Consider the following 15,400-nt stretch of genomic DNA (forward strand, 5'->3'; position numbering starts at 1 on the left):
AAAACAAAAACTCTGTCCTAACAAAAACTTTTATAAAAAAGAAACGAGGAATGTATTCCAGAGCAATATCAAAACAGGTGTACATAATAATGACCCCCTGAAAAGTCAAAGGTGGGGAGGGAGGTCCCAAATGACACGAGAGGAGGAAGAAACAACCATGGCGGGGAGAGTAGGGGGGTATGACCAAGGCAAAGATGTGTGTGTGTGGGGGGGGGGGGGGAAAGGGGGTTGGTTGATAATAACAGCAAAGCTGAAACTTGGCGTCCATTTAAAATAACACAATTGACACACAATCAATTGGCACAATCTGGTTTTTGAGACATTGACCTTTGGTATGGGTATTTGTATAGTGACGTCCTTACCACACAGGGGACTTAATGGACACCGACCTAAGACTCTGAAGTCTTGCTTTTCCGTGCCCGCAGGACGCAAAGCCCCTTTGGCTGTTAGCTAACCTGCTCATTTTTTTAAAGAAGGTTTCTGTCTCAAATGCACGTCTAAATACGATCTTAAATACAGATCATTGAATTGTTCTCGATTAGCAGGATGCTGCAATAGTAGTATGCTAATGCAGCATCCTTTCTCACTTGTGCATCATGGATCTGGTGTTTAAAAAAACATTAATAGCCAACTGACGTATGGATCAGTACAGAAAAAACAAAACAAAAAATCAAAAACAAAAACAAGCACTTTGCATCAGGCTCACTGGCTCCACCTTGTGTCAGATTGTGTAATTTCACATGATCCATGTTAAGTTTGAAACTGAAACAAGAGCATGTGATTTTATATTATGCCACATATTTAATTCTTAAACTGAATTATATAGAATTAATACTACTACTACTACTACTACTACTACTACTAATAATAATAATAATAATAATAATAATTAATATTTTAGTAATGTGTAGGTTATGACTTGACTGAGACAGATCTTTTAATAAGACCATTGGAAACATACATTTTTATTTAATATAATTAATGTGTAACTTTTACATATATTTCTTATTATTTCTATTCTTATACAGTAGATTAGAAATAATAACAGTATATTTTATATACTGTATTTTGTACATTTAAAATTATGTTTTAACATTTTTAAGCTCTTTCTGACTAAAATATATATATATATTTTTTATAACAAAAATAAACCTTGGTTCTTATGCAGTTTTTGGAAATGTTGTGTAATATCATCATCGTCTCTCTACTTAAAGACTCCTCACATGATCCTTTATACATCACTGACAGTGCAGGACAACATTTCCTAAACATACACACACACACACACATACACACACACACACACACACGGAAACACATAATCATGGGCTTGAGCAGGAAGTTGTGATGGAAAGAAGGACAGATGAGAGTCAGTTAGTGTAATATTCACCATGGATGAGGTCCTGCGGCTGTGTGTCTGCGTCTCACTCACTTTATTCATCACTAACGAGGCCGTCGCAGGTAGGAAATTAACTTTAATTGGGTTTGAGGCATTTTGGTAGAGCTGCAGTGACTCAGCGCTCTTCTTAAATTTCTGAACATTAAAAATTGGGCTTTCATTATATGGCTGATGTAAATGTGTTCGAGTCATGTGCGACATTTAAACATATGTCAAAGTACACAAACAAAAAAAACATTAACAGTAAAGCAGTAAAAATAGAGAATAAACAAACGTTACAGATTGTTCTTTAACACAGAAAAACAAGTTAGAAAAACATTCAACTGGGGTAGGTCGACATGATCTTTTCTAAGACACACACACACACATACACACACACACACACACACACACACACGTCTGCATTTTTAAATAGGTTTTTAATTATAAAAATAGCATTCTTCATGTAAATTAAAAAATAAAATTTTAAATACAATAAGATATAAAAATTTTTTTAAATAATACCATAGATGATTTATTTTTTTATTTTTATATTTATTTATTTATTTATTATTTTTTTAAAACACAGAAACACAAGTGGTAAAAAAAGAAAACAAGGAACAACAAAAATGAGCAATAGACATTGACTATTTTTCCACAAATAAACATATTATTAGGGTTATTATTATTATTATTATTATTATTATTATTATTATTATTATTAACAATAATATTAACAACAATACTACTACTACTACTACTACTACTACTACTAATAATAATACATACACCTTTGATGTTTTACTGCTTGAGACACAAATATTAAATGTAAACAATTATCTATTAATCATTAAAGAAAATAGTGGACATTCAGGTAGCAGTTGTGATCTACATTTCTTTTATTTTACTTTTACTTTTTACGGTATTAATACATCATGTTCACTGAAAAGGAGAAAGCAGTTACTTGTGCAATGTGTGCATGTGTGTGTGTGTGTGTGTGTGTGTGTGTGTGTGTGTGTGCATGTGTGTGTGCGTGTGTGTGCATGTGTGTGTGTGTGCGCGCGCATGTGGTCCTACTGATTAAGAGAAAACATAAACCTCACAGGAAACACACAGTCATGCTTCTGTGTGTCTATCTGCCGTCAGGGCCATAAGTATTTGGACAGTATAAGACATTTCAAGTGTTTTTCTTTTTGTGAATTGTGATGATTATGATGATGATTACGGCTCACAGCTAATGAAAACCCAAAAGTCAGTATCTCAGAAAATTTTAATATTGTGGAAAAAGTTCAAAATCGGAGACTCATGATGTCCCACAATAACCAGCTGGTTAACTTTAGGACTGGACTGATGCTCAAAGTCCCTTTTTTTAGGTGAAAGCAAATTGTGCATTTCATTTGGAAATCAAGGTCCATGTGTCTGGAAGAAGTGAGGAGAGGCACAGAATCCAAGCTGCTTAAATTCCAGTGTAAAGTTTATACAGTGTGTGTGTATTGAATCAAAATAATATGATTTTTTAAATAGAAACTTTGTTCTATAGAATTGTCTATATTGTTGTCCAAATACTTATGACTGTTTTTGTGACTCCTGTATGCATGTGTCTTTATGAACCATACATGTCTCCATTCACTGTATGTTAATGTGATGTTAGTGTTTGTTATGATTTTCATGTTAAAACAAGTTTCTGTTCTTTAACTCGAAAAATTCATTGTTACAGCTTTATCTCTGAGTGTCGCTACAAGCACAGACAATGGAGACTCCTTCCATAAAAATGATAGAAACGCCCTCCTACAAAAAAAAATTAAATAAATAAAATACATCTCCATAATTTTAAATATACATTCATGTTTTAATCTGTTTAACTGTACACATCCCCATGAATGAGCTGTTACTATGGAAACCATAAGGTATTAAATAATACTGTAATGCATTAATATGAACCTGTGCTACTGTCAGAGCTATTAAACACTCAACACCTTCTGACCAATCAGAGCACAGGACCCAAGCAGCGCTGTGCTGTAGTGTAGTGTGGTACAGTGTGGGGTGGTTCAGTGCAATGTGGTGCAGTCAGGTGTGGTGTGGTGTGGTTTGATGTGGTGTAGTTTGTTGTGGTGGTGTATGGTGGTTTGATGTGGTGTGGTGGTGCAGTGTGGTGTGGGGGGGAAACAGTAGTTTGGTTTGATGTGGTATGTTGTGGTGTGGTGGTGTATTTTGTTGTGGTGGTGTAGTGTGGTTTAATGTGGTGTGGTAATGTCGTGTGGTGTGGGGGGGATACAGTAGTGTGGTTTGATGTGGTATGTTGTGGTGTGGTTTGATGTGGTGTAGTGTGGTGTGGTGTAGTTTGTTGTGGTGGTGTAGTGTGGTGTGGGGGGATACAGTAGTGTGGTTTGATGTGGTATGTTCTGGTGGTGTGGTATGTTGTGGTGTGGTTGTGTAGTGTGGTTTGATCTGGTATGTTGTGGTGTGGTGTTGTAGTGTGGTGTGGGGGGTACAGTAGTGTGGGTTGATGTGGTATAGTGTGGTGTGGTGTTGTAGTGTGGTGTGGGGGGTACAGTAGTGTGGTGTGATGTGGTATAGTGTGGTGTGGTGTTGTAGTGTGGTGTGGGGGGTACAGTAGTGTGGTGTGATGGTGTAGTGTGGTGTGGTGCTGGCGTGTGGTTTGATGTGGTATAGTGTGGTGGTATAGTGTGGTGGTATAGTGTGGTGTGGTGCTGGCGTGTGGTTTGGTGCTGTAGTGTGGTTTGATGTGGTATGTTGTGGTGTGGTGGTGTATTTTGTTGTGGTGGTGTAGTGTGGTTTAATGTGGTGTGGTAATGTCGTGTGGTGTGGGGGGGATACAGTAGTGTGGTTTGATGTGGTATGTTGTGGTGTGGTTTGATGTGGTGTAGTGTGGTGTGGTGTAGTTTGTTGTGGTGGTGTAGTGTGGTGTGGGGGGATACAGTAGTGTGGTTTGATGTGGTATGTTCTGGTGGTGTGGTATGTTGTGGTGTGGTTGTGTAGTGTGGTTTGATCTGGTATGTTGTGGTGTGGTGTTGTAGTGTGGTGTGGGGGGTACAGTAGTGTGGGTTGATGTGGTATAGTGTGGTGTGGTGTTGTAGTGTGGTGTGGGGGGTACAGTAGTGTGGTGTGATGTGGTATAGTGTGGTGTGGTGTTGTAGTGTGGTGTGGGGGGTACAGTAGTGTGGTGTGATGGTGTAGTGTGGTGTGGTGCTGGCGTGTGGTTTGATGTGGTATAGTGTGGTGGTATAGTGTGGTGGTATAGTGTGGTGTGGTGCTGGCGTGTGGTTTGGTGCTGTAGTGTGGTTTGATGTGGTATGTTGTGGTGTGGTGGTGTATTTTGTTGTGGTGGTGTAGTGTGGTTTAATGTGGTGTGGTAATGTCGTGTGGTGTGGGGGGGATACAGTAGTGTGGTTTGATGTGGTATGTTGTGGTGTGGTTTGATGTGGTGTAGTGTGGTGTGGTGTAGTTTGTTGTGGTGGTGTAGTGTGGTGTGGGGGGATACAGTAGTGTGGTTTGATGTGGTATGTTCTGGTGGTGTGGTATGTTGTGGTGTGGTTGTGTAGTGTGGTTTGATCTGGTATGTTGTGGTGTGGTGTTGTAGTGTGGTGTGGGGGGTACAGTAGTGTGGGTTGATGTGGTATAGTGTGGTGTGGTGTTGTAGTGTGGTGTGGGGGGTACAGTAGTGTGGTGTGATGTGGTATAGTGTGGTGTGGTGTTGTAGTGTGGTGTGGGGGGTACAGTAGTGTGGTGTGATGGTGTAGTGTGGTGTGGTGCTGGCGTGTGGTTTGATGTGGTATAGTGTGGTGGTATAGTGTGGTGGTATAGTGTGGTGTGGTGCTGGCGTGTGGTTTGGTGCTGTAGTGTGGTTTGATGTGGTATGTTGTGGTGTGGTGTGGTGTAGTGTGGTTTGATGTGGTGTAGTGTGGTGTGGTGGTGTAGTGTGGTTTGGTGCTGTAGTGTGGTATGTTGTGGTGTGGTTTGATGTGGTATAGTGTGGTGTGACTATGTGAGTTGTTTAAAGTAGAAAAAGGGAAGATGATGTTCGGCTGCAGTAATGTTTCCTCTCTGACTTCATTCTGTCCTTATTTATTAATAAACTCTCCTGGGAAAAAAGGCTTTTTGCACTTGTTACGCATTTGTTTATGTAAAACATAACCCTAGGACAATTTTAGCCTTTACATTTGGAATATTAATAACAATAGGCCTGTTAATATTACACACTGTTAGAGATGAAGAATGAGGCATTATGTAAGTGTGAACAAACAGTATATTTTATTAATATAAGAATAAAAACACCACTAATCCTATAGAACAGACCTGAGAATCACCTGAGCAACACAACAGCAAAATAAACAGTACTGTATAATAAACAGACGCAACACAATCAGTGTCTCTAGGCATTGATCCTGGGAACAACGAAAGGTTAAGGTGTAGCCTAAGTCTGTCAGGGTGCCCCCTAGTGGTGGACTACTGTGGGTGCAGCCTTTGAAACCTCTGTGTCTTGTCATTTAAGTGTCTTTCGCACAAGTGTGTTCCATTCGGGCTTTAATTAGTGTCTGCAATTATCAATTATATTCTAGTAAACTGGTGCCAGGATGCAAGACTCACTCATACATACCCACATGGACCAAATTCCATCTGGTCCCATCTGAACCAAACGAAAAGCCACAGTAAGCTGTCCAGTAAGCAGTGCATTACAGCTTACTGTACATTTGATCCTGTTCCTCTGTTCAGAGTATTGTTGCATTTAGTGTTATACTGTTTGTTTTGTTAATGTTTCCTATTAGCTTAAAAACAATGATGTCATCTGCACTCTTTCCCGTGCCTGAGACCATCAACTCATGATAAAGCCACCTTATAATCATTATATTATTCTGTAATAATGGTCGGATCTGTGTGTGCTGTGTTTATAATGTGTGTATGCTGTGTTTATGATATGTGTGTATGATGTATTTTTTTACTTTTATTTACTTTTTATTTATTAAACAACTATGTTTATGATCTGATGTCAGTGCGGAGAGTGTTTGTGCCTGAAGATCACTTCCTGGTGTTGTCATGTGACGGCCAATCGGACGTGAAGTGGAGACATGGAGGTGACAGGCTGATCAATGTGAACAGTTCCAAGCAAAAACTTTTTCCAGACGGCACGTTGTACATCGATGATGTGGAGATGAGCGACTCAGGCTTGTACTTCTGCAACGACGAACTCATGGCTCACGTCACCGTACTCACAGGTTCACCTCAAACCTCATTTGTCTCTTTTATTTCGCGCCTCATAATGCACTGATGTTCCCTGTGATTTTTGTGCTTTATCTGCTCTCTGTGCAGATTATAATGTGGTTGTGTGTGAAGGTGGAACTCTGTACCTGCGGTGTACGCTCCCTAAACAGCGCTGGGCTTTTAAAAACCCCACTGACCCGAGGAGAGAGTTCATCTCCACACGCTTCAAGAACGGAACGGTTTTAAAAGAACGTCCAGACCCGGACTCCCGCTTCACACACAGCTTAAAGCATCTACAGATCCAAAACCTACAGCAGCTCGACTCAGGGACGTACTTCTGCAGCGGCAAAGACATCGCGGTGGTCAATGTCACGTCAGGTCAGGTCTCAGACTCGACCATACAGTACACTCAGCTCTTAAACATAACGTCTGCTTAAATGGTCATCTAATATATTGTACAAAACAATCCTTTTAATTAATTATTGTATTTTTAAAACTCATTCAAAATATTTTTTAATAACTATACATTTTCTGAAATGTACTAAAAATGTCAACAAAGAAACAAATAATAAAATCCCTTTAAGGAAATAACTCAAATGAAAAATGTAAGAAAATAAAATTCAAATTTTAGAAATGATAAATAAATAAAAAAAACTGATACAGTATGTAGATGTATATAAAATTTTAATTGCAAGATTTTTTAAAACAATTTTGGATGTAATTTGGATTTTTATATATATATAAATTACATCCAAAATTGTTTAAAAAAATTTGGCAATTAAAATTTTATATACAGGTCCTTCTCAATAAATTAGCATGTTGTGATAAAGTTCATTATTTTCTGTAATGTACTGATAAACATTAGACTTTCATATATTTCAGCTTCATTACACACAACTAAAGTAGTTCAAGCCTTTTAATTGTTTTAATATTGATGATTTTGGCATACAGCTCATAAAAACCCAAAATTCCTATCTCAATAAATTAGCATATTTCATCCTACCAATAAAAGAAAAGTGTTTTTAATATAAAAAAGTCAACCTTCAAATAATTATGTTCAGTTATGCACTCAGTACTTGGTCGGGAATCCTTTTGCAGAAATGACTGCTTCTGTGCGGCGTGGCATGGAGGCAATCAGCCTGTGGCACTGCTGAGGTGTTATGGAGGCCCAGGATGCTTCGATAGCGGCCTTAAGCTCATCCAGAGTGTTGGGTCTTGCGTCTCTCAACTTTCTCTTCACAATATCCCACAGATTCTCTATGGGGTTCAGGTCAGGAGAGTTGGCAGGCCAATTGAGCACAGTAATACCAGGGTCAGTAAACCATTTACCAGTGGTTTTGGCACTGTGAGCAGGTGCCAGGTCGTGCTGAAAAATGAAATCTTCATCTTCATAAAGCTTTTCAGCAGATGGAAGCATGAAGTGCTCCAAAATCTCCTAACAGCTAGCTGCATTGACCCTGCCCTTGATAAAACACAGTGGACCAACACCAGCAGCTGACATGGCACCCCAGACCATCACTGACTGTGGGTACTTGATACTGGACTTCAGGCATTTTGGCATTTCCCTCTCCCCAGTCTTCCTCCAGACTCTGGCACCTTGATTTCCGAATGACATGCAAAATTTGCAGGTGTTTAGAGTTAATTACAGTAGTTGATTCAGATGATTAGGTTAATAGCTCGTTTAGAGAACCTTTTCATGATATGCTAATTTATTGAGATAGGAATTTTGGGTTTTCATGAGCTGTATGCCAAAATCATCAATATTAAAATAATTAAAAGGTTTGAACTACTTCAGTTGTGTGTAATGAATCTCAAATATATGAAAGTCTAATGTTTATCAGTACATTACAGAAAATAATGAACTTTATCACAGTATGCTAATTTATTGAGAAGGACCTCAATAAAGGTCCTGCAAAGTATGTATTTCTAAACATGTATTTTGAAATATTCCTAAAACATTTTAAATTATTCAGATTTATAAAATTTTAAACAAACAAAAAGAAAAACAAACAAACAAACAGATACATAATTAGATAGATAACTAAATAAACAAACAAACAAATAAATCAACAAATAAATAATAACTTTAAAAACACACCATAAGGAAAGAAAGCAACCCACACTACACACACACACACACACACACACACACACACTGTATCTTCACAGGGTAAATTGTTTAATCTGGAAATATTTATTTTCCAGGTAACATTTTATTAACTATTAAATTATAACAGCTTTAATTGATTTTAAATGTAAATAAATGATTTAATTCAAAACTCCCTTCATTTGGTTTCATTCACACACACTCCTCTGTCTGAAGTTTTCTACTTTAGACTGTGATAGAAATTAAATTATGTAAATTACTAACTGTATATAATCCCTGTAATTGTAATAACTATCTTTATTTCGAAGTACACATTTTATAGATCTTTATGTGGAATTTATGTTCTAGCTTTATATTTATTTATTTATTTTAAGTATATTTTATTGATCCTTATGTGAATCTGCAGAGAGCGACACACTCCACTGTCCTGCTGCAGGTACTAAACTCTACTTTTACTGTTTCACAAGTATGTGATGTCATCGTGTGTGTGTGTGTGTGTGTGTGTGTGTGTGTGTGTGTGTGTGTGTGTGTGTCGGGGGTGGGGGGAGATTATGAATCAGTAATAGTACACTGATATTAATGTGTGCTGAAATTTTACCTTTCAGAAACAACAGAATCAGGAAGTAACGTCCCTCACAGGCCTGGAAACGGTACACACACACTTCACACTGATACACACACGTCATAGTCCACGTCTGTGTTGTACATTACACACTACATACTCATCAGTCTATTGTGGACGTGCCCTATATAACACTTCTCTAGTCACTGCAGTGTTTACATCTCATCATAGAGAATGTTAGGTGCCCAATTCACAACGCACTCTGGATGAGGTTCTGCTGGGAACCCTTGGGTTCTGCTGTTTATCTGGATAGGACTTGGACACGTACCACCTACTATATCCAATCATGCTCGCAGACCGAGTTACACCCCTGTGTTCCCTGATGGTAGTGGCGTCATTCAGCAGTATAATCTGCCCTAACACACTGCACACACACTGTTCAGGAACGGGTTGAGGAACATGATAAAGAGTTCAAGGTGTTGACTCGGCCTCCAAAATCTCTATATCTGATCAAGTGTCTGTGCTGGAGAAACAAATCTGATCCATAGAGGCTTCACATTACATGGGTTAACATAAAGGATACTAAGATACAGAATACACAGTATTAAGGAGGAGGTTTTATTGTTCTGGCTGATCACTAAAATGGGACCGGGTGGATTCTATTTGCCCCACAGTTACAGTAAGTTAAAGAGGACACCCATAAGCCACTGGGACCATTAGTACTGAATTTAATGCCAATATACCCAACTATTTTTTAAATATTGCCTCACTTCCTGTTTGACCTTTTTTTTTTTTTTTTCGCACATGAAGGTCAGAGAAAGATAAATCATACTGGGTTGTATTGTAAACAGTTTTGCTTAGTTACAGTGCCACCTACTGGTTATTTTTTTAAACAGTTTTTGGAGTCCTTTAGGTAGGTAGTGGTTATTAAAAAAAAAGTTAAGAAAAAAAAAGCTTGGATGGTATATGTCACAGTATAATAATAATAATAATAATAATAATAATATTAATAATAATAATATATCAGTAACAATAATATTATATATTATTATTATTAATAATAATAATAATAATTATATATATATATATATATATATATATATATATATATATATATATATATATATATTATTAATATTATTATTATGATAATAATAATATCATTATTATTATATATATTTTTTTTAAGTAAAGAAAAAAAAACCTTGGATTGAATATGTCACAGTATAATAATAATAATAATAATAATAATAATAATAATAATAATAATATTATTATTATTATTATTATTATTATTATACTACTACTACTACTACTACTACTACTACTACTAATAATAATAATAATAATAATATTATTATTATTATTATTATTATTATTATTAACAACAATAATAATATACAAAACATTACTAAACAAATTTACACATATGCTGTTTGGTATCTGGAGTGTTTTGGTTTGCACATGTTCATGTGTGTGTGTGTGTGTGTCAGTGGTGCTGGTTGCAGTGCTCGCTCTGTGTGTGTTAGCCGTTGTTACGGTCGTCTTGCTCCTGGTAATCATGTGCCTGAAGTTCAGCAGCAGAAAAAAGCCCACAGGTAAAATATTCCTATTTATTATGAATCATTAAAACTTATGTCTGTAATTTAAAAAAAAACGTACATAAGCAAAACATCTACACATGAAAGCTGAGATTTGTATTTTCCTCATGTTGTGTGTGAATTCATCATCTGGTCTGATATTTAACCTTTCTGTCCATAATAAGAGGCCAGTGACTAAGCTCCACCCACCTGTTCCTTATAAGGCAGCTCTGAGCAGGATTACTCCTTTAATAACTTCTTTAATCAAAATACACTTTTATTTATTAGAATATTTAACATTATTTGACTCCACATGCTACCCAGAATGCACCGCTTTCTTTAAAGGACAACTGAAGTAGTTTATCTAACTGGAGGATTTAATTCAGGTTCTACTGTAGTGATTTTTAGCATGTTATTATTATTTTTTTTAATATTGTTTAAAAATGTATTTTAAAGTCGCATTAAACTTCTGGTTTGTTCTTCTTGCTGGTGTTTTATAGTTTTGAGTTATAAACGTTTGACTCTGTATATTTACATTCTATTTATTAGCCTCCAAGCCAGAGGAAAGTGAGAGACAGCAACTGCAGGAGACACACTCTCAGGACGCTGATGCAGTCACGCGTCTCTCGGCAGGTCAGTTTATATCTAAACACTTTAACCATTAGGTCTTATCTACAAATTCAAACACTTATTTAGATATTGTTAGGGTTTTATAGATTTTAAGATATAAGATAATTTAATTATTTGGGCTTGCACAGATTTCTTTTATAGATTGTTTTTGGTTCCCCACCTACAAATTTAGTTCCTACTGCAGTTAGTGACTATTTACTTAAAAATGTTATTGCTTCCTCTCTTTTTCCCCTTTATACACACCTTCCGTAAAAGTGTGCTAAAAAACACATGAAAAAACATTAGTTTGGATGGAAGCAGCAAAGATTTTTCATGTACTTAGTAATGGAGGGAATGAGAATAAGAAAGTATGGATCGAAAAGCAGAGATTGCAGCGTAGGGATTAGGGAGTAGGGAGTAGGGATTAGGATGTAGGGATTAGGGATTAGGGATTAGGGCTCCAATTTTTTATGAGGCTTGTAAATCACTAACGTGTGTGTGTGTGTGACAGATCGACTGCGGAGCGGTAATGATGAGGTAAGTATCTGTAGTCTTGTATTAAAGGTAATAGAGGAATATATACAGTAATCAATGATGTTGAAAGTATTGGCACCCTTCACTTACGTTACATTATTGTGCTATAACTGTGCGTGAAAATGTCTTGATAGCCGTATAAGTGTGTGTGTGTGTGTGTGTGTGTGTGTGTGTGTGTGTGTTTCAGATCCACTATGCGTCACTTGGGAGGCAGAACTGGAAACCACGAGGCTGGAATCAACAGAGCAGGCAGCAGGTCATCTACTCTACACTGCTGCTGACTCCTAAACACACACCTACACACACTCCATAGAACACACACCTACACACACACACCATAAAAAATGTAACACACAGTGTATAGAACACATACATATATAACCTGCAACCCCCCCACAACTACACACAGTACCCAGAACACACACACAAGAAGAGAGCACACATACAGTACTTATTGTACATACACTCCTAACACACACACACACACACATACACACTCAACTACAACAAAAACACACATCATAAATGCACCGTCGTACCTGAGAATCAGACATGTGCTCAATTTATTAACTTAAAGCTGATTAATTGTATATTAATATTCATCACACCACACTGATTCATAGATAGATAGATAGATAGATAGATAGATAGATAGATAGACATTACATCACACTGATACAGGCTTCAACGCCGCTACATCAAAGCTTTTAACACTGGCTCTTTTGTACTGTATATATAATGAAAGTCTTTTAAGCTACATACATGTTTTTATTTAAGCTACAATTAAAATAAGCTGAAATTGAATAAGCGTCTGCATTGGTGTCTCTCTCTCTCTCACACACACACACACACACACACACAAACAAACAGTTAAACTGAGGGGGTTTTGGTGAGCTTTTTCCCGACAGTATCATAGAGCACGTTGTTGTGGATAGCGGGCGGGGCGCGTCTCTCCCGAGGTGAGGTGCTGTGTCTGAGACTCGCATAGTGCAAATCGGCCTCCTACACACACACACACACACACACACACATGAACATAAAATGTAATTGGAAACAAAAGTGTCAATTTAATTACATCTAATTACAAGAGATACAATTAATAACAAAAAACTTTATAGATCAAAAAGGTATTAAAAGGTACAAAATTACAAAATAAAATAAACAATTCCAGTCATATAAAATAAATACAGTGCCATGTTTTATTCTGACACCAACACATTCACTTTAATGTTCACACATTTTAAGGGTGATTTAGGGACTTCCCCTGATTTAACCCTGCACTAACCCTGTGACGTTAGCAGCGAGTGACGAACTCAACAACACGTGAGTGTGTAACATGATTAAAGCTCATTTCTGTCTAAAATAGAAACAGAGGACACTGGAGGAAAGTCTAATTAGTAAAGAAAATGTCATGTTGTTCCAACTTTAAAATTATTAACTTATATACAAATTTACAAACGTTTAAAGTGTCTTTACCTGTTTATTCACCTATGAGTTTATGATTCTATTATTATTATTATTTTTATTATTATTGTTGTTGTTGTTGTCGTTACTGATTTGTACTTGAACATTTTAAAGGAGATTGTAAACTTTTCCTAAAAGTGTCTTCTGAAGTGTCAGACGATCTGTGTGAGGACAAACTGTCTCAATTTGCAGAGCTCACATTAGTTATTAAAATACACGGCTTTTACACAAAGAGTTGGTTTGTTTGAAGAATAAAACACTTGTGACATCATAATTATTGTTAATCAAATAAAGTCCAGTCAATAGAATTGTCTATGCCCTGAGGTCCGAATTTCATGTTTGTGTTAGGATTCAGATCTCATATACAGTACACAGTAGGCAGTCGCTGTAAATCCAGTTTCCTTGTATTTTGTATGAAATAGAAACAACTTTAGTATCTGGGCTGTGAAGTGAATGTGAAAGGACCCTGGTCGCTCAGTGTTCACAGGACATTTGTGAAGGTTTAGCTTTCAAAGTCTCTATTTCCCTTTTCCTGGAGTAAGCCTGACTCGGTCGCACTTTCGTTTCTGATTCTTTCACACACTCTGTCTATAGACAGTAAACTGTTGTCTTGACTGGCTCTGTTGAGTGATGCATGCACGGTAGTCACGCCCACCTCAAGGGCCAAATTAGCTAATTAAATAAATAAATAAATAAAATAAATGCTATGAAATAATTATCGGGTCTATTTATTCATGCTCTGTTATACACTCTCTCCTCAATTACTTCATATTTTTAATGGACTTACAGCACTGTAAACATAAAGCCCGTTCTCTGTACATTATTAATAAACCAGTGCTTGTGTGTGCATTTAGATTTTATTCATATACTGAACATGAGGATATGGTTTCCTGTTGAGTCTAGTTTCTCTCAAGGTTTTTTCCATCACGTCACTGAGATTTTCTCTCAGCACCGTCTCACCTACGTACGGCTCAGTCAAAAGAAATACCCTGATAAAGTTACAGTATAATCTATACTTTTCTTTCATTTTTTTATTTGTATTCATATTTTTTTTATTCTCTCAAGCTGCTTTGTAGCAATATGCACTGTTAAATGCGCTTGAATTGAAATGAATCTTCATAAAAATAATAATCATCATCTAAGATAATTATTTCTGCTCTGACCTCGCAAGCTTGTCGTTTTGTCTGCTTGTCTGCTGATGTTGTTTTTCTAGCACGCATGGAAGTTCCCTGAGAAACTGACTCACATTTGCATGCTGTGTTTTCTGGGTGAAACGAAATAAAACAGGCCTTTTTTGAATACAATTTAGCCTTGAGCTTATTAGCCCTGGGTTTCAGGTTACAGACATATTTTATAAAATTTTTAATGGTTTGTTCAATACATTGTGGGATTATACTGTACATTTTACCCCATAATCGGGTGAAGAAGCGCATTTAAAAACTTGAAAATCACATTTTTGATGTTAATAAGGTTTAGGGCACATTGATTTAAACATAACATTATGTAAAAATACAACATCTATTTTCTAATAAAATGTCCTCTAATGTTTTCTAAATGTTACAAAACTAAAACTTGTAACGTAAACATGACAACAATGAAAAAGGTACAGAGTTAAAAGAAAAAAAGGTCAGCGTCCTATAAAGAGTTAAACCTACCTGTGAAGTTTGCATCCATTGATGGAGAACAGCTAAACTTAGTGTAGAGAAAAAAAAGTGAAATGGTATAAATGTGCTATATTACCTTCATGTCTTCATCTTTCATACAGCAGCATGAAGGAAGGCCTGAAAAAAATTTAAATAAGTTTTTCACAAAAACTTTGTGTAACTAACTGACATAGTACCAGTCGAAGGTTGAACAAAGGTTTGCTTTTCTACATTCCAGAACAATACTGGCATTTTCATAACTAAGAAATACTGTAAGAAAAATGGCATTAAGCAATTAAGTAA

At 36.5% G+C, this 15,400-nt stretch overlaps 1 protein-coding gene across 2 annotated transcripts; it reads left to right on the plus strand.

Annotated features, from left to right (window-relative positions):
• Window positions 1–1,324: 1,324 nt before the first annotated feature.
• On the plus strand, window positions 1,325–12,411 carry LOC128542803 (low affinity immunoglobulin gamma Fc region receptor II-a-like). Of its 2 annotated transcripts, XM_053512847.1 has the most exons (9): window positions 1,325–1,461; window positions 6,391–6,612; window positions 6,707–6,976; window positions 9,112–9,141; window positions 9,311–9,355; window positions 10,761–10,865; window positions 11,397–11,480; window positions 11,968–11,993; window positions 12,178–12,411. In XM_053512847.1, the coding sequence occupies exons 1-9, from the start codon at window positions 1,392–1,394 to the stop codon at window positions 12,301–12,303; spliced, it is 978 nt and encodes a 325-aa protein (XP_053368822.1). In that variant the 5' UTR covers window positions 1,325–1,391; the 3' UTR covers window positions 12,304–12,411. The 2 variants fall into 2 exon arrangements, with proteins under 2 accessions (XP_053368822.1, XP_053368830.1); XM_053512855.1 differs by lacking the exon at window positions 9,112–9,141.
• Window positions 12,412–15,400: the final 2,989 nt, after the last annotated feature.

Source organism: Clarias gariepinus, chromosome 2, assembly GCF_024256425.1.
Source record: "Clarias gariepinus isolate MV-2021 ecotype Netherlands chromosome 2, CGAR_prim_01v2, whole genome shotgun sequence".
NCBI classification, from domain to species: Eukaryota; Metazoa; Chordata; class Actinopteri; order Siluriformes; family Clariidae; genus Clarias; species Clarias gariepinus.